At 40.3% G+C, this 25,116-nt stretch overlaps 3 protein-coding genes across 3 annotated transcripts; 2 read left to right on the top strand and 1 right to left on the bottom strand.

Annotated features, from left to right (window-relative positions):
• Positions 1-1,068: 1,068 nt before the first annotated feature.
• Positions 1,069-5,898, top strand: BHQ10_006343 (uncharacterized protein; the record flags this gene model as incomplete). The annotated part of the gene is made up of 7 exons (XM_040878919.1): positions 1,069-2,016; positions 2,098-2,573; positions 2,631-2,766; positions 4,468-4,561; positions 4,635-5,621; positions 5,683-5,756; positions 5,824-5,898. 7 exons carry the CDS (start codon positions 1,069-1,071, stop codon positions 5,896-5,898), a joined length of 2,790 nt encoding a protein of 929 aa, XP_040734847.1.
• A 5,882-nt stretch (positions 5,899-11,780) lies between these two features.
• On the bottom strand, positions 11,781-15,011 carry BHQ10_006342 (uncharacterized protein; the record flags this gene model as incomplete). Its single annotated transcript, XM_040878918.1, has 3 exons — positions 11,781-11,996; positions 12,054-12,590; positions 12,672-15,011. The coding sequence occupies 3 exons, from the start codon at positions 15,009-15,011 to the stop codon at positions 11,781-11,783; spliced, it is 3,093 nt and encodes a 1,030-aa protein (XP_040734846.1).
• A 6,617-nt stretch (positions 15,012-21,628) lies between these two features.
• On the top strand, positions 21,629-23,179 carry BHQ10_006341 (uncharacterized protein; the record flags this gene model as incomplete). Its single annotated transcript, XM_040878917.1, has 1 exon — positions 21,629-23,179. One exon carries the CDS (start codon positions 21,629-21,631, stop codon positions 23,177-23,179), a length of 1,551 nt encoding a protein of 516 aa, XP_040734845.1.
• Positions 23,180-25,116: the final 1,937 nt, after the last annotated feature.

The following is a 25,116-nucleotide window of genomic DNA, read 5'->3' as shown; positions in this document are numbered from 1 at the left end:
AGGAGTAGCGGAGTTCGTGAGGTTCGTATAATGCTAGAATAAAAGTGGGAAGGATGTCGTGGGCGCAATGCCAGTCTTGAAGTGAAAAGAATATACCTGTCAAGTCTCAATGAAAAAAAAGTTCTGGGGTATGACTCTTATCAGACTGCCAAGACTATAATTTAAAGCTAGAACTTTTAGGGTAATAAAACCCTCGCAATTGGCCAATAAAGACGGTCTCACAAGATCCACTTTCCATTTCTCACACTTATCTGACTACAAAGTCACGTGATGGCTTATCGAACGAATCAGCCTTCTTTGTTCAAGGGTTGTTGAATGAGGGGCAACCCTAATCCTAATCAACTATCGAAATGAATCACGTGACTCAGACATTACATTGAAAGTAATGTCACTTGTTTATAGCGAATACAGAGTGTTCGCACCCGTCTTACATTTCGTTACCAATATCACCCCATTAAGGGGACCTCTTTTTTGGTAAAGCGGTTTTTTGCTAACACATCGATCAAAGTCTTCGTGTAGGATTATATAATGTAACATTATTTTTTGTGACAATTCTATTTTAAGTCCTATCGATATGTGGTACCTCTGGATCTCAGCCATATACTAGATATTCGCTGTCGATATGCAAACTTACAAAGGGCCTTGCAGAAGGGAACAACCTGAACGCTATGGCTTACAAGTGGAAGCCGAGCCTTAGCAAAATCGTAGGCCTAATATCTACCCACCTGGTAGGGCAAGGCTGTGAGTTTCTACTAGGCTGAATATTACATTTCCTGAGGCTCATCACATTGGTTAGCCAGACGTTTGACCGCCTTCTTGACAGGGATCAGTTTGTGATAACAAGGCTGAAAAATAGAAGGACAGAAAAAAAAATTAAAGAAAACATCTCATTTGAAATAAAAACTCTCACAAAGGCTTTTGAGCTCGTGTCTATGAATATCTCGGCCACACAATATCAGCACCCCCCCTTGGTAGATATTTCGATATAGACTACTACTCGGCTTCGAAATACTAAGGTCAAGATTCAATTTCTCGGTATAGTATTGAAATTTACATCATACTCTAATAATGTCAGCACCACCTACCCTCCAGAGCCAAGACTATACCTTTGGTTGGGTATGCGCCCTCTTTACCGAACTCGCGGCCGCACAGGATATGTTGGACGAGAGGCACAATGACACTCATGTCAATAGTCTGGATACAAATATCTACACACTGGGCTCTATCAGTGGGCATAACGTGGTCATCGCTTGTCTTCCAGACGGTCAGATGGGAGTAGGTTCAGCGGCCGCGGTCGCTGCACAAATGAAGTCAACTTTTCCTTCGATCCAGTTCGGGCTCATGGTCGGTGTGGGCGGTGGAGTTCCAAGTACAGATAATGATATACGGCTTGGAGATGTCGTGGTAAGTCGCCCAGATAAGGGACATGGGGGAGTCGTTCAGTATGACTTTGGAACAAACACCCCAGGTGGCTTTCAACGGACAGGATTTTTAAATTCCCCGCCACAAATTCTGCTGAAGGCTATTGCGAATATTCGTAGCGACCACCTAAGAGGCGAAAGTAAAGTCTTCGAATATGCATCTAACTCTGGAGAGAGGCCAAAATTTCCGGGTCGTGATATTCTTTTTGAGGCCGACTCTGGTCATATTGGAGGTTCTATGTGTGAAAGATGCGACAAAAAGAAGATAGTGAAAAGAATACCGCGGGACAAACAGGAAGTTGTGATTCACTATGGCACTATTGCATCAGGAAGTCAGGTAATGAGGAATGGCGTCGAGAGAGACCGACTAAGCTCAGAGCTTGGTGGTGTTCTATGTTTTGAGATGGAGGCAGCAGGCTTGATGAACATCCTTCCATGCCTCGTCATACGGGGCATCTGCGATTACGCCGACTCGCACAAAAACAAGGCATGGCAGCTTTATGCGGCAAGAATGGCGGCAGCATATGCAAAACACTTGCTTTCTAGAATTCCAGTTTTCGAGGTTAAAATATCTCTCAACGCGAACGATAAAACGGTAAGTGGAGAGGAGAAATCCATGGCGATATATATAAAATTGATTTGAAAAAAGGTCTAACTAGACGCGTCTCGCTTTCAGGTTCATTCTCATTTGCTCCTCGGCCCAGCTGTCTGCCCTTCCGAAAGCATGATAACCCCTCCATACTTTGGATGGTCAGGAACGTATGTAGCCACAGCCGTAGAGGCTGTGTCCAAAGTCATACAGACCTTGGAAGAGGACGACCATGACCAGCCTTTTACGGAAGCGAAAGATTTTCTTTGTGAACTTAAGACTACACTGACAGATATTCAAAGATATGKGGTTGAATTTCCCAGAGGACAATTTACTAACGACATAACCCGTCTTCTCCAAATTATGCAATCTCCACTTGACCACTTTCATTGCTTTGTGGAGGCATACTATCGCACACTCACTGGTCGATCGCAGATATCACAATCCAAAGACGGTCCTGAGAGCAAAAAGCTATCAGAGCTATCTGGAAAAACAATGGAGTTGAAGGATGCCATCTGTCACCATCTAACACTAGTCCACACACTTCTGCTTTTACACAGCCTGTAAGTCAACTTGACTTTATTGCTCTGGAATTTTGACTCTGACATGGTTCTAAAAAGTGAGGATGTTGTCAAGGTAATCAAACAAGAAATACCGGTTATGAAGCCGGACGCCGTCGATGTAGCGGCAAAGCTCATACGTGCTTTGAACAGCATTCATAATACCACGATCGATGCGAACGTAAAAGGCCTCAAAGTACGTCAGAAGTATGAGAAAGCAATTCAACTCAGCGCCGACTGCTCAAAGAAAGGTGTTTCCCATGTACTACCTACCAGAGGCAGGAAAGTCCGAAGGGGTGGGTCTCAAAGCAGCGAAATGGTCTTCGCCATTGAAGTTCTTCGACAGGAATTACATCGTAGTACTGGAATAGTTCTTGACGAGTTGATGAACCAAATGGAGAATCCATCCAATAATACAGATGTGAAAGATTTATTGGCAGTGCATAAGCAGTCTTTTACAAATCTCCATCAATCCCTCAAATCGTCATGGATAGCCACAGACGAAATGGAGGGACTGGTTAGACAATGGAAGGAGGAACATACAATGGGAACGACCTCCAATTGGATCATCACGGGGACGGCTTCGCTCCTTGGAGCAGTGATTGGCTCAATAGCCAGTACTGTGTTTGGAATATCCCTGAACTATAGGGATGAACCACAACTTTGTGATGTTTCATCCTTAATTAAGGAGAGAGATATGAGCGTAATCCATCGAGATGGAGCGGAATCGTGCCCTCGGTGCAAGCATTCAATCTACTCAATTGGAGGAAATGACGCCCCAACCCTTTTTTCCCACTCGATTCGAAGTAGAGCATCGGATGTGCATCATATGGGCTATGAAGAGTCTCCTCGTTCCTCGGAGGAATCGTTGCGCTTTCAATCGAAATTTGCGGATAGGGCCGCCACTTCATTACAATCGGCATATGAAGCCAGCTACCTTCATTACGGCGCAACTCAGAAACTAAAAAGGGAACAAGCAGCGTACCTGGTGAGATATACCACTGGAATGAGTGAGAAAAATTTCTAATATGTTTCTAGGAGCCAGATCTACTTTTGACATTTGCTGCATTGTTGGCTTCTACAGTACCCTCTTTAAGCAGCGCTCGTATGTCGTCGGGTTGTGGGGCTCTACACTCGTCTTTCGATTTTAACATGCGTTGGGACTATGACAAGAATTTCTCACTACCGTGGCGATGTTGTACATGTGCCACGTTCAACACGTTCACCCAACATGGAATTCCACATTGTCCGAAATGTTGTCATCGCAAATGCTTTTATTGCTTGGAAATGTCAAAGGCCTAAACGTGAAAATACCTGACCGAGTGCGATGTTACGGTGGCCACGTTGATAATAGGAACCGAATTTCGGATCTCTTTTGACGCTGTCTTACACCTCAGTTTAGTTCAGTTAGTGTGGATAGAAAAACAGGGGAGTTGAACAAAAACTGAGTGGATTGATGGATGTTGTACATTTCGCCCTCATATTAGAAGACAATTTGCGACGTCCCAAAACCAGGGGTCAGGGAGGTTATATAAGATTCTGAGATGAAGTCATATCATAGAAAATATCCTATGAAAGATATGATCTGCTTGGTTTCCTTTCCGAGGCCGTTCCGCAATAAAAGATTTATGCCACATCTGGAATCTCGGTATTTGGGCTCTACCATATGTGACTTGTGCAGAATCATTTGCCCAAGAAAGCACAGGCAAGTTGATAAACACAAAACATACAGTATTACTCTATGCAGAATGTACAGAGGTGAGTATTCAAGGTGTCTCGGCTTTCGGACCATGATGTAAAGTTCGTCGGTTATTGAACGGTGCCATAATCGATAGCCGAGAATCAGGAGTCAAAATAACTACAAATAAAAAGCAACACGATGCTGACCGTATTAAAGATTTGGTACTTCTTTGTGAATATTACATATGATCACCGGTTGAAAAGCGCAGCAACCTTGAAAGCCGTGTCCATCATGGGCGAAATCTACGAGGGTAAGCAGATCGACAGCCATGGTTCGGGAACGAAGGGAATATGAAAAGACATACACTGATTTAAACTATAAAGAACTTCCCTCTTTAGAGGCATTGAACAGCTTAGACGAGATCGAACGACTAGCTAGCAGTTCAATCAGCAAAGAAGCATGGGCGTTCAATTATGCCGCCGCCGGGGACCTCGTATCCAAACGTTTGAACGCAGAAGCCTACAATTCCATTCTACTACGTCCTCGCATCTTTATCGACGTCGGCAAATGTGACTTGAGCACAGATATAATGGGACAGCCATCAGGACTACCAATTTTCATTTCTCCAATGGCCATGGCTCAACGATTTCACCTTGCTGGGGAGGTAGGTATTACTCAAGCATGTCGCAACTTTGGCATCATGCACATAATCTCCAACAATGCTTCTATGACTCCCGAAGAGATTGTTGCTGCTGGTCCAGATCAAATCCATGGATTTCAACTTTATATTCAACAGAATCGAAAAGAGAGCGAGGCAGTGCTCGCGCGAATCAATAAGTTGGAGGCAATTAAGTGCCTCGTTTTGACGCTTGATGAGCCTGTTTTCGGAAAACATGAGTTGGGAGGGAAGGAAGGTGGAAGGACAGAAGTTGAGGAGAGGTTTGGGCAGATGACAGAGCTCAAACCTGCTGTGGCATCAGTTTCCGGTCCCGCGTCTGATTTGACTTGGAAGGATACACTAGAATGGGTCACACAACACACCACACTACCTATTGTTCTCAAAGGGATACAAACACACGAAGATGCCTATATCGCCTCTCTATTCCCTCAGGTGAAGAGTGTAATATTGTCGAACCATGCCGGACGTGTGCTAGATACTGCTCCTCCTGCGGTTCATACGTTGTTGGAAATTCGGAAATACTGCCCTGAAGTATTTGACAAGGTGGAAGTTCTAGTTGATGGAGGTATCCGAAGGGGTACAGATGTTGTAAAAGCGCTATGTCTGGGTGCGAAGGGTGTGGGTATTGGTCGCTCAGTATTTTGGGGACTTGGTGCCGGAGGGATTCGTGGAGTTGAGAGGACAATTGAAAGTGAGATTCCTTCCCGACTTCAGATATGGGGTGATTCCTTAATGCTGATTTGACTCGATAGTTCTGGCGGACGAAGTAAAAACCTGTATGCAGTTGTTGGGTGTCGGAAAGGTGGCGGACCTGGGTCTTCATCACGTAAGTCATCCCTTGCAATCAGCCTCCTTCATTTCCATATTGCAATTACTAAGAGACAGGAATCTAGGTCAATGCTTCAATAATCGAGCAACAAATTTACAGAGGTCCATCGCGACTTGACGTTGTCAAGGGCGAATTATAGAAGTTTCTCGCCTTGCTGTGAAAGGTCGTTGAGATTAGCGATAGCCGACACATACCTGCAATCTGTGCATCAGTATATTTGTTCCTACGTACTTGATTTCTCCTGACGCGGTGGGATGTTCCCTTTCCGTTTTAGTGCTCACCCCGTCGCCACTTTTACTCCCTAAGTAGAATTGAGCATGCCCCTAAGCGCTGTAATTAGATCAGTAAGCTTTATATAAGCTTATAGAGATACTTAGTAATCTATTATTGAGCACACTGATTTGCTTACTAAATATAATATATGCCTTTATATATTGCTGCTAACCACTCTTTTTAATAAGTTATAAAGCTACTATATTAATCCTGAATTCCTATACTTAGTCTTTTAACATTAGACCTCTGCAAGTCCCATGGGACTGAAGAAATTTCAGTCCCAGTCCCATGGGACTGGTTTCCATGGGACTGGGCGGGACACCTCAGTCCCACCTATGGGAGTCCTATAGAATTCTATAGGACTCTCAAGGCTGCCAATTTTCTACCTAAATTTATATAAATCTATAGGATATTACCTATTTTAGATATATTAAATACTAACTAACTTCTATCATTAATTATTATTTATATATATATTATATTTATAAAATCTCTAATATATTATATCTATTCTAATCATCCTATCTATTTAAGCACTTAGAATATTAGTTATTGTCGGAACGTCAATATCAACCCCGGATATCTAACCCCGGCATCTAGCAACTCCGCACCTACCGTACGTGCTTCGGGGAATAGTTATTCCTTACCGAAGCACGTACGCGTTGTTTATATATCGCCGGACCCCCGGCACCCCCTTTCGTAGGAGGAAGACATAAATTAGGAATCAAATATTGACCCTTTTGTGCCTCACCTTACAGGCTTGTCGGACTAGCCTTTCCCAATCCAATTGAGCTGATCTTGGACCGGATAAACCGACATTCTCTATATAGTGAATATAACTAATATCTATAATAATAATAATTAGTATAGTAAGCTTTATTACTAAGGATAGAAGCTAAATTCTGTGTAGTGTGATATATATCTTAATATTAACTTATACTTATATAAAGATTGCTAATCAAGCTTAGTATAATATTTAAAGATCTTCTAGTTATTATTTGATATATAGGGTGTATATATATTACTTTAATAATCTTACTTTAGAGATAGGCTAGGATGCAAAGTTAGAGATCTAATAAATAAATTAGATTTTATAGGTCTTAAATTATAATTTTAAAATATTAAAGAATGTCTTTACTAGAATTATTATTAATAATCTATTAAAGTATAATATAGGACTATTTATACTTAATAATATAGTAGTATTCTTCTTCTTTAAAATATTTATATATTATTTTGGTAGGATTAGTGTTTTATTACTTCTATATATAATACTATAAATAGTAGTAGATAAGGRCTTAACTATATAGTATAATAGAAAATACTAATTAGTATATTTTATATATATATAATAGGTAGGTATAGTAATAGTAGTCCTAAAAGATATCTAGCTTAAAATTAAATAAGTTATTATTTCTCTTATACTTTATATCTTTAGTATAGAGCTTCAATAAGGATGTTAATCTAGGTATAATTTATATAGTTCTAGGGCTCTTAGTAGAAATTAATATAGTAATATTTTTAATGCTTAATATAAGGCTTATATAAATTAGGATAGAGATTATTTTATATAATAATTCTATAGTTAGTTTTGATCTAATATTATAGAGATAAAATAGAATAGTTAATATCTCTAGGATGCTTATTTTTAATATAGATACTGGTTTAGGAATATTATATAAAGTAATAATTATAATAAATTATTTATATATAAGAGTCTATAGATAGAAACTCTTATTAATATTAAGATGATATCTAATATCTACTTTAGTCTATAGTTTTATATTTAATTCTTAGAATATGATATGTATTATCTCTAATATCTAGCTAGAGTTACTGGTGTTAATATATATGCTATTAGTATGAAGTTGTATGATAAGGCTATTAAGATATAGAAATAAAGCTTATTCAAAGTTCTTGAGGCTCTATTTCTTGAAGTCTTACTTAAATATTATCTATAATAATATATTATATTGGTTCTCGTACGAATTGTACTTTATAAGAATATAGATATCTAACACTTTCTAGTCCTTGCCTTTAGGATTGAAATCTGTGTTGGTTAGGTTATATGCTATTGTTATTCTTGATATTTAGGGTTTAATATTGAAGATGGTAGGTAGTTTATAAATAAGCTAATATATATAAATTAGGGGTTAGAATAGAGGTCTGATCTGTATATTGATTAATATTAGTTTATCTAGTCTAAGATCAGCTTAATTGGATTAGGAAAGGCTAGTCTGATAAGCTTATAAGGTGAGGCATAAAAGGGTCAATATTTGATTTCTAATTCATATCTGATTCCTACAAAAGGGGGTGCCAGGGGTCTAGCGATATATAAACAACGCGTACGTGCTTCAGTAAGGAATAACCATTCACCGAAGCACGTACGGTAGGTGTGGAGCTGCTAGATGCCGGGGTTAGATATCCGGGGTTGATATTGACGTTCCGACAATTAGATATACTATTAATTTAATTATTTCTTTTATAAATAGAAAGAAAGTTAGCTAGAATATACTATTTGTTATTTATAGGATTATATAATATTATTTTTCTATAACTAAGTAATAGTAGTATAATCTATTCTTTATATCTCTTTTAGTTAATTTAGTTAAATATATTAAAGATAAAGGCTATATCTAATAGATAGATTAATATTATATACTTATCTTTCTAAATCTTTAGATTAGTATCTAGTATATCTATTAAACTTTAATTATTAAAAAGGCTTTAGTTTTAGTTATGTTAATTAGCTTTAAAGCTTTATTAAGAAAGTTACTTACTTATAAAATCTTATAAATAAACTAGTATATTCTTAGTATAAGAATCTAAGATGCTAAATTTAAAGAAGTAGATATTAAGGATCTTAAAGAAGATATCTATAAAGTTCTTAAATAGGTAAAAGATCTTGACTAGTTTTATATATTATATATCCTGCTTTATGATACTCTAAAACTCTATGAAATAATAAAGTGAATCTAATTAAAGATCTCTCACCTTAGAAAGAAATTAATTATCTAGTATTTAAGCCCTAGTCAATAGTTTCTAATAACTATAATGCTGAATTTAGCTAATTTTTTTTATATTATTTATTATATAAATCTAAATGCTTCCTAATACTAGTCTTTAATTAATAACTTTAATAAGATAGATAAATTAATAGTTATAATATACTTATACTATATAAATAATATAGATATTAATTTACAGTACTAATACTGAAATATTTATTTACTATATATATTTATAGGAATATCTATTATAGTATAAGCAATCAATTAGGTTTATTAAATTAGATAGTCACGCACTATCAAGGTCTATAAATATTATCTTAAAAAGTTCTTTAACTAATATATAATTATAAATAATATTACTAAAGTAATATCTGTCCTAGCCCTATTACTAAATAATATTAATTAGAAGTTTTAGTTAGATCTTAAGACTGGTAGTAGTATAATAATAGCTTTATATCTATTGAATAAGAATAATATTATTTCTAAGATAGATGATCTTTAGCTTTTATACCTCTGTTAGGATAAATATATTACTTTTAAAGCTTTTCTTACTATTATATTATATACTTAAATAGAGTTATAGATATATATATATCCTAGCTATATTATTCTAGATATTATTAAAAAGTTTTTATACTAGTATAAATCTAATATATTTCTAGACTATTATAAAATAATATCTAATATCTATAAGCTTTCTAAAAATAAATTAAAGKCTTAGTTATAGAAGATAGTAATTACTAAAGAAGATAGTATTCTTAATAAGCCTAGTAAAGATCTTAATCTTATAGTATAGTATATTCTATTTTAGATAAGCAATCTTATAGATATCTTCTATAAGGTTATACTTTTTGCTATCTATTTTTTACTTTTTTTTTTTAATATTATAAGATATTATATATTTCTGTAGATAATAGATATTATAAATATTTTCTATAGAATTATATCTCTCCTATTGTTTATATAGTAGTTTTATTCTATTCCTCTTTATAACTAATACTCTAAGTGCTTAAATAAATAGGATGATTAAAATAGATATAATGTATTAGAGATTTTATAAATATGATATATATATAAATAATAATTAGTAGTAGAAGTTAGTCAGCATTTAATATATCTAAAATAGATAAAATCTTATAGATTTATGTAAATTCAGGCAGAAAATTAGCAGCCTTGGAAGTCCCATGGAATTCCATGGGACTCCCATAGGTGGGASTGAGGTGTCCCGCCCAGTCCCATGGAAACCAGTCCCATAGGACTGGGACTGAAATTTCTTCAGTCCCATGGGACTTGCAGAGGTCTAGCTTTAACAGCAATAATATAAAGTAATAAAAAATCTAAAATATCCTATATTATATTATATTAATATTTAAAGCACTGAGACTATTACTTATAAGAAAAAAAATAACTTAAAATAAAACTAAAAGATATAAATTAAAATAATAATCAATTACTCTAATTATAATTCTTATTAAAAACTATTACAATTTTAYCAAAATAAAAAGAACTAAAGCTAGAAATTAAAAAAATAAAGCTATATCTAACTTTATAAACTAAGAAATAAAGAATTAGAAATAGTATAGTAAATTAAGAGCTGTACTTATTATAATAAATAAAATTAAAAGAAAAGAAAAGAAGAAGCTAATAAAACTCTATTAAAAATAATATATATAAAAATAGTCTACTAATGCTAAAATTATATTTTAAACTCTATATTAAGATAGATATTATAAAATATAATATTTAATCTGTATCTCTAATTATTTTATAATTATAATAAATTATATCTTTAAATTTAGATATAAGCTTTAAATTAGTAAGAACTACCTATAACTCTAATTTAGTTCTAGAGCTATAACCCTATAAGAAGAGAAATAGCTATAAGGCTATGAATTAAATAGTATTATAGATAGCTTCATATACTCTAATTATATGACTTTGGTTAGGCTTAATTATATATTAGTCAGCAACAAACTTCATAGTGAGGCCGTAGAGGCCACGATTCCTAGAGAGCAGCAAATAGCTGCGAACGATATATAACCCTACGTTTCTTACCCTACTGAGCACCCGTACTACTACGTCCTTGTAAACCCCTCTCACAATTAAAGTATAAATAGCTTAGCTCCTTTTCTAATCTTCTTCTATTCCTTGTATTTCTATTCCTTGTATTTCTATTCCTTGTATTTCTATTCCTTGTATTTCTGAAAGATTGATCCTCTTCAATGCTGTCCTGTTGCTCCTCGTGTTTGACAAAACCACGCACGCGATGGGTAGAAAGCTATTCTTTGCCACGCACAACGACATTGACCAACCCAAATGTCGAAATCAACAGGACTTCTATAATTCGATACAAGGAATGCGGCAGGGTATCACACAGCGCTGGGCAAACTGCGACAGTTTGCCCAAGATGCACCTGCAGTGGTGGCGGCTCGGTTCAGTAAGTCGCTCTCCTCCACGGCCTTTTCCGTGCACTAACCAAGGCTGTAACTTATAAAACATATGAAAGGAGGCTTCGAATCTGTCTGTACCAGCTAACTAAATATCGCAAATGATTTATTGTAACTAAGATGACACATCTAGTTACGGCGACTTCTCGTTTAAAAGAGTACCAAAGGTACTGAAATAATTCACCTCTAACATTCACATTTCATACACATGGGGATGGAAGGAAGGATTAATAGACGAATTAGATCAACTCTATTGTTCTAGCATCGACTCCTGCAACTACCAATCCAAGTTACGGATCCGCATTGTAAAGGGATGAGTCCGGGACAGGTGAGCCATCAGGCAGCCAATTCGAGTCAAATGCACCATCTACGGGATTGTAGAGACCTCTTGCATCAACCCGTCCAACGGGTAGAGCAGTGTCGTCCTGATTTCGCTCGCCTATGCCTGGGAAGATCCGATTCAAGTTACTGGACCTGAAAACACCTTGATTGTGGAGCCAGATCCCCTAGAGTGCGAGGAGAACATTTAGTTGCGATCCAGAGGTGGTGAATAAGGTACTTACGAATTCATTGATCGTATCGGCGTACCCACCAGGCAAACCCAATTGCCGTGCTAAGTTGATTAAGTCTCGGGTTCGATCTGTACCAAAGAACCAGCGGCCGCCTCGACATCTGAAACTCTCGGTCCGGGCATTATAATCCCGCAGGTTACCGTTGTTGTTACGTCCGTTTTGGACCGTCCTTGCATACCGGAATTCGGCTCGGTAGGCAGGGGTAAGACCCGTAGTCACAGCCCAGGGCCGCGCGATGGTCTGACTTTGATAGACAGTCATCATCGTGACGCCTGGATACCATTGTGGCAAACCACTTCGGAAAGTTTGGTCATCGAGTGGAATATGAAGATGCATGACGATCCAACGGTCGGTGGCTTGCGTATGGGTGCGGTCGGCGTATTGGGCCCGCAAACTAGCATCCGGAGCCACTCCTGGTGTAGGGCCGATCCAAAATGCTATCTCGAGCATGACCTGGGGAAGGACTCTGTTACCCACTCGAGTATTGCTTGCGGACAACCAACGCAAATAGTGAAGGCTCAAGTCGCCCTAGTCAAAAAAAAATATTGGACAATCAGTAACGGAGATAGAACTCCAAAGGAAGATGGACAGGCTTGGCTCTTGACTCACACTTAAAGCGCCATTGAGGACAGCGAATACCGTGGGATAGTCGCCATTATCGGAGCGATCATTCATATTTATGCCATCTATCATCCGCTTTGTGAGGGAGGATGAGCCATCATCTATCTCACACAGGGCTTCTTCCGCGAGCTGCACGCTTTCAGTGCCATTGACTGAATGCGCGATATTGCAAAGCATATCAGCTACCAGTCCCGAGGGATCGGAGCCCGGAGTATCATATACATACGATCCATCCCACGATGCATAGACAGCCTGGCTCAGATAAGTACTGTTGGGCGCCGTACCCTGATACCCAAACKGCGMAAGCCGCTGATCCCATATGGAACGCAGGTCTGTTCGCGGGTATGAAGATGTTGCCAACATCACGATATAGGACACTAGGCTCGAGAAGGACTTTTGATCAAGGGCCGTCGATCGCTTATTCAGCGCCCTCTTATAGAATATAGAACCATAATTAGACTCCCAGGTATCTACACAAACAGGATTGGCAAGGAATGCTGACAGGTAGGCATCAAACTGCAGGGCGGTACTATCTCGCGGTGGTCCGATGCCTCTTGGCACAGAAAGTTTCGCAGGTGCACCAGAACAACAAAATGCCTCATTTCCGAGGTAACAATTGCTCGAATATGCGGGCAGATATATTCCGAACACCGACTGCTCGGCAATCCGTATAGAATTGGATGGGCAACTATCAGAGCAGTATTGTGCATAGGAAAACGAAACCTCATGGCCATACCAGTCGCAATTCGTAAAGGCATCGGGAACGGACGAGGTTGAGCAGCAATAGTTGTAGTTATAGCCACCATCACAGGATGGACGACCGCCCCAACCATCGCGTGAACCCATGACAAATGTTGGATAACCAGAAGGGCAGGTGTTGTCACTCTCGCAACTCGATGTCCATTGACACTGCGACCAAGGGGTCGTTGACTCGGTGATGGTACAACACGCCGACTGATAACCAGAGCTGCACCCTGCTGAGATTGTGCCAACCTCAGCCTCACCGTCAAGACAACCACCTTGACACTTGCCGCTGTTATGAAAACCTCTCCATTGACATGTGGGAACGTTTGTAGAGGATGGACAGCAAAGTGTTTGCGTTTGAGAGTTTCCCCGCGGGCACTCAGTTGAATCAAGCATAAGTTGAGATGACTCATCTCCACGAATAATCGTGGTGTAGCCGTTGGGACAAACTTCACCGCAATTAATAAATTTGCAGTAATTTCCTTGAGTGGATAGGCTGGCGGTGGTTGAGAACTCCATGACCTCCACGGTGAGTCCTGTTTTCGGATCCAGATTAAGCGGATTGCCCAGTGCTGCTGCCAGGCCCCTGGCAAAAGTTTGATTAGTATCATCATTATCGACCGACCAGACAAGGACCCCTCCGAGGCATTCGGACTTGGCAAAATCCGCCTTGAGCTTCCAAGTATCTTGGTCATCAAATGACACCCACTGGTCACCATTCCAAGTGACGGACTTGACAGCCGCATCTGTATCCAGAACAGGGGTAATACCGTTTTCGCTAATGATTTCTGCGATCTCGCTATTAAATAGTATTCCGGCGGTGTTACTACAGTCTCCAGCATCACCAGCCGAAAGATATGCACAGCCAGGTTCCGAACAGGAAGAGTCGGCCAAGGTGAAGCTTCGACCATAAAACGCCACACCCATATTAATCTTCGATGCTGTGATATTGTTCCGCCAAAGAAGGTCAAGAGCAGATTCAATCTCAGTCAGATTGGTATGAGCGTTTAAGTAAGCGCCTGTCCATTTGCTGCCAACATCCCAAGTGCCATGAAGATCATAGCTCATATAGTTGAACCAATCAACTGACGGCTCTATCGAGACCAGATCAAAATGTTGTAAGTACCAATAGCTGGTGGGCAGGGTAATAGAGAGACCAAAATGGTATTCGCTGAGAGCTTTCTTGAGATTTGCTAGAAAGATGGGATAGTTGCTGTAGTCGCTCGGCTGGCCGTTGCGATCGTCCGCAGCAGGATACTCCCAATCGATATCGACGCCAGTAAATCCCCAAGTGTTCATGAAAAGAATGAGCGAGTTGAAAAAGGCATTTTGTTGGGTAGTGTCAGCTGCGGCAAGATCCGAAAAGGTTGTGGCAGTTGGCGCATCACTGTTGGAGAAATCCCATCCACCGATTGAGATCCATAACTGCTGACCCAAGTCTCGGATCTGAAGCGCTTCGAGCAGCTGGTAAAGTTGTTCGTCGCCGGAGGACCCGGGCACAACCTCGAAAGTTCCTGGACTAATACTGCCGAAGGCAGCGTAGATGTGGGTGTAGATGCCCTGAGGTATCGACTCGGGAGACATGCCTCCACAAGATCGGGCGATAGCAGCTAAATTGTAGTAGCCGACAACACGGCTAATAGAGGCTGAATTGACATCACAAGAAGGCCTCGAGACCGTAGAGTTTCCACAAAAGTCAGAGGTCGTGCCACAGAAGCCGTACTCACTACAACACACGTTTAAGGGACATGTAGTAGCATTAGTATATTGTTCTGGCCAGTTGCCAGGATTGCACTCTGACTTGGCATTGCAGTTGTTGATACAATTCTCTGGAGCGCAGTAATCTGGTCCCAGGCCACAAACATTGTTGTGGCCGCAGCATCCAATCGCACATGGCACACTGGCACTGCAATAGGTGTCTGCGGTGGTGGATGGGAGACAGATTAGAGTTAGAAGAAGGATAGCAAGTATGGCTCTCATCATCGCATTGCTGTACAGTTACTATCAGTGAGGTAACTCCAAGCACTGTCCCTGGGGCTCTTCTGTCACTTACAGCAATTATCTGCTTCAGCATTCCTTCGGATTGAAATCGTATGAAGGAGAATTCAATGAATTGATGCAGAAGAGCCAAGCTATAGCATACATGCTGCTCGGTTCCGGATATTATGGGCGGCTAGAAGGCATATTTATTTTTTATTTTTCTCTGCCAATTCTGACGTCCAAGTAATAGACCCTGTGAATGTGACATGCCGTATAATCTAACCCGGTAACTCCATAGTAACATCGTGTGCGTACCAGTCCAGTAGGAAACAGATTTAACAATTTGAAAACTTCTCGGGTGAGAAAAAGTAATACGAGGTAATTGATTAGCTATTGCTAAATCCACCCATCTCATTTCCGAGCAAAGTGGACCGCTGCAGGTGTGTGGTGCAATCACACGCAATATAGTACAGTATTGATTCAAAGCAATCCGCAGCATTCATGTGATCATGTCACAACTCACCTGCTTCTTAATGGCTATCAGCCTATCAGTTTCCAAACAGAAGTGTCGGGTAACTTTGATAGGAGGAAAAGCAATTTAAGCGGCATCGTCATGATGAATGACACTTGAAATAACAGCTGAAAATTGATTTGATCCAAGCTCCTGCCTCCGTGTGCAGTCTACGTAGTGCAAGAGAAAGCGTTGATCCGCGCAATCGATACTGAAAGACGCAGGTGGTTCAGGAACAGGAAACAACCCTGTTGATCCGGTCAGTGCCGTCTTAGCCATGATCATATACGGGGCTACTTGACTAGTTCCGAACCATATCACAGCGTACCATTGTCATGCGTAGTTAGTGTATGCTACCTCATGTCCTACGCCGCAAATGCAAAGACACTTTATCCGGCCAGCGACCCAAAAGCGACCTACAAAAGGCCAGGCTCGCGGATCTTCTCCACTACATCTACATAGCATCGAACCAACAGTCTATCTCGTCTCTCATTCGTCGCGTCCCCTCTAGCGCAGCTGAACTTTTGAATCTATCGCGGCCAACCCACCAAAAACTCTACCAACCCTAACCTCACCAAAGTGTTGGCATTATTTACCGCTAGGCTCAACCCGGATAGAGCTCAAGAAATTATTTGACATAAAATTAGGGGCATTGACAGCATCTTTCTAGAGCGCTAGCTGACGATCACTAAAGCACTATTTAGCATTATTTAGCAGTATTTAAACGCTTGATGAAAGCTCAATATTGAATATTAAGAGCTCATTTTTGGATATTTTGGATACACAGATTGGGATAACAGCAGTCATGAGTTTGTATGGCGTTCACACATATATAAGGGACAGGAATCGCCCAGATAAATGTTAGGGAGATAGACGATTCTTACAAGCGATTTCCACCCTATATTCATTCTTTGCCCCTTCGGTGCTAGCGGTAAAATTCTCCAATACAAAGACATCCCAGCCAATGCCAGCTAAGATGGCTTACTGGCGCATCCAACAACAGCAGTCAATGCGGTCAAACAACAAAGAGGCAACTAGTACCCACGAGCGACAGCTCGTCTCCACCAAGCTACTAATTATTTGTTTATAGGAATAAACCTGTTGGCTAAATTAATATGTACTCGTGCCAACTCGCGCCAATCCCATCCTGGTGTTGGTGCTCACCGGTTAAAATGCCGTATTTCTTGAAACGACGTTTTGATTTTGTATGGGAATCACTAACAAATTCGAAAACTTGACTTTGTTATAATCAGTTCTATTAACACACCACAAGGCAATAATTTGAAACTTATAATCGAAGAAATAGAATCTATAAAGCTTATTAGTTAATTGATCATTTCTGAAAATTTCAAGTGACTTTTTCTAGAATAAAGTTAAAGTAGCGAATTAACAAAAGTCTTTAATATGATAGATTTTTCAAATAAAAAAAGACATATTAATAAGACAAGTATAGAAATATAATGACACTAGTTCTTACTTCGATTCATTCGATATTGTGGGTCGAAAAACGTGAAAATTGAGTTTTCGAGGGTTTTTCAATTTGTTAGGGATTTCCCATACGAAACCAATGCGTTGTTTAAAGAATATAGCGTTTTAACCGATGAGCACCAACACCAGGATGGGGTTGGCGCGGGTTGGCACCGATAGCACCTATCATTTGAGATCCAGCCCATCTCAATACGCCACTGTCACACTGCCCGCTTGCCTATATGAGAGGTTTACCTTACGGCTATCCCGGACATGGTGATACCACCGCATAAATCCACTCCTCGGATCTCATTGGACGTCGACCCTTCCTCGATAGAAGGATTTGCCAAGAAATCCCATCTTTAATCAGCGCCAACAAAAGTTTGCACTTTGCACTATATTTAATTATAGCAACCTACTACGCATGGCAGAGATTTAATTCCTAGCTAAAAACAATTACATGACATTACACATCCCATTCGGATTCTCAACTTAGCAATTGCCACCTCGGAGGGTGCTGTCTCTATCTGGGAATTGTCTTCCGTGTGGGACGAGTCACCCAAAGGATTTAATTTCGAAATCTTAGTCTTACAAGCCCTGCTCAAAATCCGCGCCTAGCCTGCATTAGTGAGGTTACAGATATCACTATTCTGCTCTGGAGAGGAGAAAGCACCGTGTTGGAATCCACGTACCGGCAATTCTCGGTTTGAATTAAACATTAAGAGATTTGTACAAATGTAAAAGGCTCACGGTCCTTAACGAATTCCTTACTTGGGGCTAAAGTGTATAAATTATATCAAGGTGTCTGTATCAGGTCCGCAAAGAGGGGCTTCAACCCTTGTGTTGCGGAGGAAGACAAGAGTCGAAAATATTTCAAATTACGTACTAACTATATATGCGATCTTCTCAGTCCAGTCCATTTACTGAACGTATCTTTACGCAACGCAACCCCTCTTATCTGCCCTGGATCCAGATCAATACCGTTTGAATTTTGTCTACCTTGAGAGCAATGGCTATCGTAGACTTGAGAGCGGCCTTATTCTACCTGTGTCTCGAATCCAGTCTAGTTGCAGGACATGCTACATTTGGCGGATCGAGAGGCCATTCTTTTAGTCTGCATCATGATCGACGCATGCTCAACATAAGTCACGATATCAAAAACGGCTTGATTTTCAATGGAATATCAATGTTTCCCACCGGGTCGTTGATCGACTTAAATCTGACAGCGGCTTGTGAGAGTGCGCTGTATCAGGCTGTTTACTGTGATGATGCCGCCTCGTCTCTAATGACAAACAGGTATATGGGCAGTTTTGGAAACTCTACAAAGACTACTCAGGTGTGCGATCCGGGCTGTGCAGCTTCCATTGCACAGTTAAGTGCGAATGTCTCCGTCAGCTGCGGGGAGACTGCTGGTCTCGTTCCTGGACTTCCTTTCCTTGGCCTTATCAATATGTTCTGGAGCAATTGGAACCAGTCCTGCTTCGTGGATCCTACCACCGGACAAAATTGCAATGGCAAGTCATCTCTTTTTTTCCCTATAAATTTCTGCCCCTAATGTATAACGAAAAGTAAAATCCTAATATTTTTTCTAGATGTTATTGCTGCTTTTCCAAACGTGACCGACGTAGCCGATCTTCCACAATCCGACTTGTGCTCTTATTGCAACGTCAAGAAACTTGCTCTGATGCAAGCTGATGGCTATACAGATGTCTATGATGACAACTGGATGAGAACTTATGAATATATTGCGCAAGATTGTGACCTCTCAGTTACAAACTTCAACTCTACACCAAGTGTGTTTAACGTAACTGTGCCATCCATAACACCGGTCTGTGTTTCTGGAAATACATACACAACCAAGATTGGCGATACATGCGACTCTATTTCATTGGCACAAGGCGTCTCTGCAGCTACAATGTTCTACATCAACCCAAATATTGCTAATTGCTCCTCGATTCTTCCCGGAACCGTTGTTTGTCTACCTTTGCAGTGCAAGGAAATCTGGTCTGTCCAACCAAACGACACTTGTACCAGCATTGCACTGGCAAACGGCATCACCACTCAGAATGTGTTAAACTACAACTCTCAACTTGATTGGAATTGTACAAATCTACATTCTAATGATCCTCTGTGGGGCTCAACCTTGTGTGTCTCTACCCCGGGGGGCATATACTCAGGCCAGGCTCCAAATTCAACTATATCTACTGGCTCTGAAACTGTCATTCCGCCTGCTGGTGCTACCATCGCCCCGGGGACAACTACAGACTGCGGGGGTTGGTTCGTCAACGACGCCACTTCAGGACTTACCTGTGCACAGATCTGTCTCTCCAACCAGATTGCCATTAATCTCTTTACAGCAGCTAATCCTTCTCTGCACAAAGCAACATGTGATAGTGATTTGGTTATTGGAAACGCCTACTGCATTAATCCAAGAATTGGTTGGAATTGGGGAACTAACTCTACAAGCAATACGACCGCTACAATCTCTTCTAGTGGAACTTACTCTACTTCGGTCTCGTCGGCGACTGCCACCAGTGCTACAATCACAACTACCTCTGGAGATGGTGTTACTACACCAACACCTTACCAGACGGGAATGRCAACAAATTGTGATGAATTTCATCTGGTRGTCAGTGGAGATCAATGCGGTACTATCTCCACCAACTATGGAATATCCCTATCTCAGTTCTATCTCTGGAATCCTGCCGTTGGATCGATCAGTATCTGGGCTTAGGCGACTACGTATGTGTAGGAGTGCTTGGAACAACAATAACAACAACAATACCAACACCAACTATCTCTGGAGATGGTGTTACTACACCAACACCWTACCAGACRGGAATGGCAACAAATTGTGATGAATTTCATCTGGTGGTCAGTGGAGATCAATGCGGTACTATCTCCACCAACTATGGAATATCCCTATCTCAGTTCTATCTCTGGAATCCTGCCGTTGGATCGAAGCTGTCAGTATCTGGGCTTAGGTGACTATGTATGCGTTGGAGTTGAGTCTTAGATAGCTGCTGATGTCGCTGTTTCCCACTATTTTGCCTACTAGGAGAAGTTTGCAATATTAGAAACTGCTAATAACAGCTCTGGCCTCGAAGAATCCCCATGAAGCAACTGGCCAACTCTCTAGATATTGGCGTATGGTATCGCTAGTTGGAGAGCGGCATGTGTTAGCGCGTGAGAAAGCGGACATGAACACATTGAAATTTGACGCTTCTTTGTATGTGAAAGCTGTTAAGCTAAAATAATTTTCAATCCAGAGCTAGGATCCCACCACGTTCGGATAAAAGGCTAAAAAAGATCAAATTGGCTTGGTACAATGAGCATAGGAATAAGGATACCTGAACAAGGAGGTTACCATACCATATTACTATGATATATTGCAAGATTGTGCGCGCTAATATAGTAAAGGGATTCTTGGCATTTATGGCAAGGTCCACTGAGGTCCAATGAGAGCAAACGAGTGGAGTTATGCGTTGCAATCACCAGATCCGGGATATCCGGAATGTAATCCTGTCAATTGGGGAAATCAAGCGTAAGGAAGGATATTCGGGTACGGGCTTTCGAACATTTCTGTCTTGACGATCTTGATCATATTTATATGCAAAGTCAACAATAATCAATTTCAACGATGATATCACAATATTCCTTGCACGTAATATAAATCTCAATTTGGAAGCCCAATTTGTCGCTCCTATTGGGGATAGTAAATCTTCATTTCGTGAGATTAGCGATCTGCGCAATGTGCCTCGGCAGTATGGAAACAATTGGATTTCCCAATATGGCTTAGCTTATGCTAGATGTTAACACTAGTTGGAAGTCAGGTGATATTGGACCCGAAATCGTACTAGAGCGTTTACGGAAGCGGTCAGATCTGAACAAAAAGAAGCGAAGCTTTTGCGGTGGGAGTAATATATCGATGTAGATGCACTCACTTTCGACGCTACATGGAAGTTTTGATTCTTTTTATACGCAAGATCCCATCAGGAATGATAGACGATGTAAATCTAACTTTCTTGATAGTTTTAGACTTATATGTCGATTTGTAATGCTCAACTAGGCATCGATTTCTGTAGAAAAGGGTCGATATCTGGTCGTTCAACTTCTTCTCATATGTTCTAGGAACTAATACAAATTTGGCCTAGTCGGTATTAGTTCCAACACAAGAACAAAGCGCGGGACATTTCTATTCAGGCACGAACTCATTCCTTTCTACCACAAGGTTTAGCCCAACATGGCAGATCTGAAAAAATATGAGCAGATTTTTGATGAGAACCCAATAGAGGGTTCTTCACCCTTACGCCTAATTATTGAAAGCAACGATGTGGCAGCTCTACATTCCTTCATAAAGAAATATCCAGAACAAGTCTTTCTGCCGACGGAGATGATCGTTGATAGCCCTTTCGACAATGCTACAGCAGATGAGAGATTAGATGTTCTTCGCGTGCTTCTCGACCTAGCTGATACTAATGGGCTACAAATTCGACCCGTCAGACCCGATGATTATTCATTGCTTGATATTGCCTGTGGAGGTGCCCAACTTAATACAGTGAAGTTTTTGTTAGACAGAAGCCCCCCGTTGGGAGCAAGATATGCCTCTGATCCTCACGGTGGCCATGCTCTCCTATCTGCGGCGTCCTCTTTCAGATGCGACCTTTCCTATAAACCAGACCTGGACCCTGATGGTCAAAAGATATGGCTCCGAGACGAAATTGCACGGAGTGAGGAAATAGTATACATGCTCCTTGACAAGGGTGCCAGGGTACAAGACGCTGTTCGTTCATACGGGCTTCCTCATGTTGAACAAGATGAGAAACCCATGCATTTTATGGAAACTGCTCTCGGAMAAGCCGCTTCACGTGCCAGTTATCAGTTGTTATCACGTCTGATTGCCGAAGGGGCGAATGTTCACGCCCGACAGTATAATTGGAGTAACGATCCTATAAGCGATGTCGAAGAAGTGACTGCATTGCATATTGCTAGCGGATATTGCAATGTACAGGGAATCAAGGCGCTACTGGACAATTGCGGCGAGCTTAATCCTGCAGATATGGTGTCCATGCGTGACGCTGGGGGACGTATTCCGCTGCACTGGGCAACCAACAACATCTGCCTTGACCATTATTATCTCCCTGATGATGAGATTGCCTCTCAGATATGTGATACTCTCGAGTTGCTTATACAAACTAATCCAAAAACGATCAACGCTCAAAGCAAAGATGGTGCAACTCCTCTATTCTCCATTATAGAAGGTCATGCGGATTGCGGCGGAACCAAACATTTGGAGAGAATTGTCCGACTTTTATGCGAAAAAGGAGCGGATGCTGGTATACGAGATATCACTGGACAGAACGTCCTACATATTTTGGCTGCCAGAACTATAGGGGCCCAACCTGTCAATCCGTCTATACTAGATCTATTAGTAGCACATGGGGCCAAGGTTAATGATGCTGATTTGGAAGGCAATACTCCTCTACACCATATGGCTAGGAGTTTGCGACAAATGAATCTAATGAGGCGTCTAATTCACCACGGTGCGAGAGTTAATGCTACCAATACCAAGGGAGAAACACCTTTTCACAGAGCAATGGCACCCCTTCCTCTTGCTCGGCAGAACATGGACGGAACACTGGATGCATTTACACATGAGAGGAGAGCGAAAGCGCATGGCGAGGTACTTGAAATCTTGCAAGAAGCAGGATGCAGAATGGATCAGCCGAATATAGAGGACAAGACATCATATCAGCTTCTTGGAGACCAGGACATCATGGCACAAGAGAGATGAGGAACGAAAATATAATATTCCAAGCCGACAACGAGTGTGAAAATGTTTAATCAATGTTTGTGAGAAACTATTTGAGATTTATATTTAAACATCTTGATTGATGTCTCATTTGAGCCATTTCCAAGTCGTGCTACTTACTCTCGTATTTGGTGTTGATGAAACGTTGCCATTAGCTCTAGACAAGGCGTTCTGGTTGAAAATTGGTTACTGCTACTATACGTATCCTTGTAGCTCTAATTACAGTCGTCGTCACATTTCTTACGGGCGAACTTTATGCCTTGCCTACGGGCCTGTGGTCGGCCTTTGCCTTTGGTTCTGTTCATGTGTGCAGTATAGCTTGCGAAGATTACGACACTCCCCAGATCGTTATTATGCCTGGGTAGTTCAAATTTAGAGGACCTCGTAACACGTAAGGGACGACTTGTTAGTCGCATTTCAAGTGATTTAGGAGAACTTCTAAATAGGATAGATAATCTTTGCAACCTCATTAATATTGAATACACGCTACGCTGTACCCTGTGGCTAATTGTAGTCGGATACAATTGCGGGTAGGGTTAATCGCTAAGAAAAAATTACCCTAAAAAGCCGGATTACAATTGATTTCACCCCCCGATAACAATTATCATTAGCCAGTCGGTTATTCCCAAAATTGGCCAATTTATAGACGCAGCAATTGCTTATGTATCGCAAGTTTTTATAATATCATCTAACGATTATATGTCGACCAATGGACCTACGAAGTTGGTGACCTTTAATTACAATTTTGTTGGGGTAACACGGGCGCGCTCAGGCTATACAACCCTAACAACCCTAACAGCTCTGTCATGCGCTATTTCGACCCGGGTTACAGCTGAGGATGATATCCTCCTGAGAGGGGATGATATCCTCTGGGGCGCTAGTGTAATTTAAAGTTGCTAATTTGGGACTAGTAGATGTTATAACGCTTAGACCAAGTAAAAAAAAAGAATTAGAAAACTTATTACTATAAATTATATATATACTTTTTATATAGAAAGCTTATATTAAGCTTTGTGAGAGGGGTTTACAAGGACGTAGTAGTACGGGTGCTCAATAGGGTAAGAAACATAGGGTTATATAGCGTTCGCAGCTATTTGCTGCTCTCTAGGAATCATGGCCCCTACAGCCTCACTATAAAGTTTGTTGCTGACTAATACATAACTAAGCCTAACCAAAATCATATAATTAGGATATATGAAGCCATCTATAGCACTATTTAATTCATAGCCTTATAGCTATCCCTCTTCTTATATAGTCACAGCCCTAGGACTAAATTAGAATTATAGATAGTTCTTATTGATTTAAAGCTTATATCTAAATTCAAAGATATAATTTATTATAATTATAAAATAATTAGAGATATAGGTTAAATACTATATCTTATAATATCTATCTTAATATAGAGCTTAAGATATAATTTTAATACTAGTAAACTACTCCTATATATATTATTCTTAATAAGATTGTCGGTTTATCCGGTCCAAGATCAGCTTAATTGGATTGGGAAAGGCTAGTCCGACAAGCCTGTAAGATGAGGCACAAAAGGGTCAATATTTGATTCCTAATTCATGTCTGATTCCTACGAAAGAGGGTACTAGGGGTCTAGTGATATATAAATAACGCATACGTGCTTCAATAAGGAATAATTATTCTCTGAAGCATATATAGTAGATATGGAGTTACTAGATACCAGGATTAAATATCTAGAATTGATATTAATATTCTAACACTAGCAACTCTTTGAATAAAGGAAAAATAGGAATAATAGAGATATAATTCATATATATTAGGACTAATAGAATAGTAAATAGAAATAGTTAAAGTAGTAATAAATAGACCTCTGCAAGTCCCATGGGACTATGCCCATGGGACTGTCCATGGACGTCCATGGGCGCTCTTTGGGACTGACCCCTGTGTCC

Source organism: Talaromyces amestolkiae, assembly GCF_001896365.1.
Source record: "Talaromyces amestolkiae strain CIB chromosome Unknown scaffold12.1, whole genome shotgun sequence".
Lineage (NCBI taxonomy): Eukaryota > Fungi > Ascomycota > Eurotiomycetes > Eurotiales > Trichocomaceae > Talaromyces > Talaromyces amestolkiae.
The sequence above is the reverse complement of the archived record's forward strand: the minus strand, read 5'-3'. Positions and strand labels throughout refer to the sequence as shown.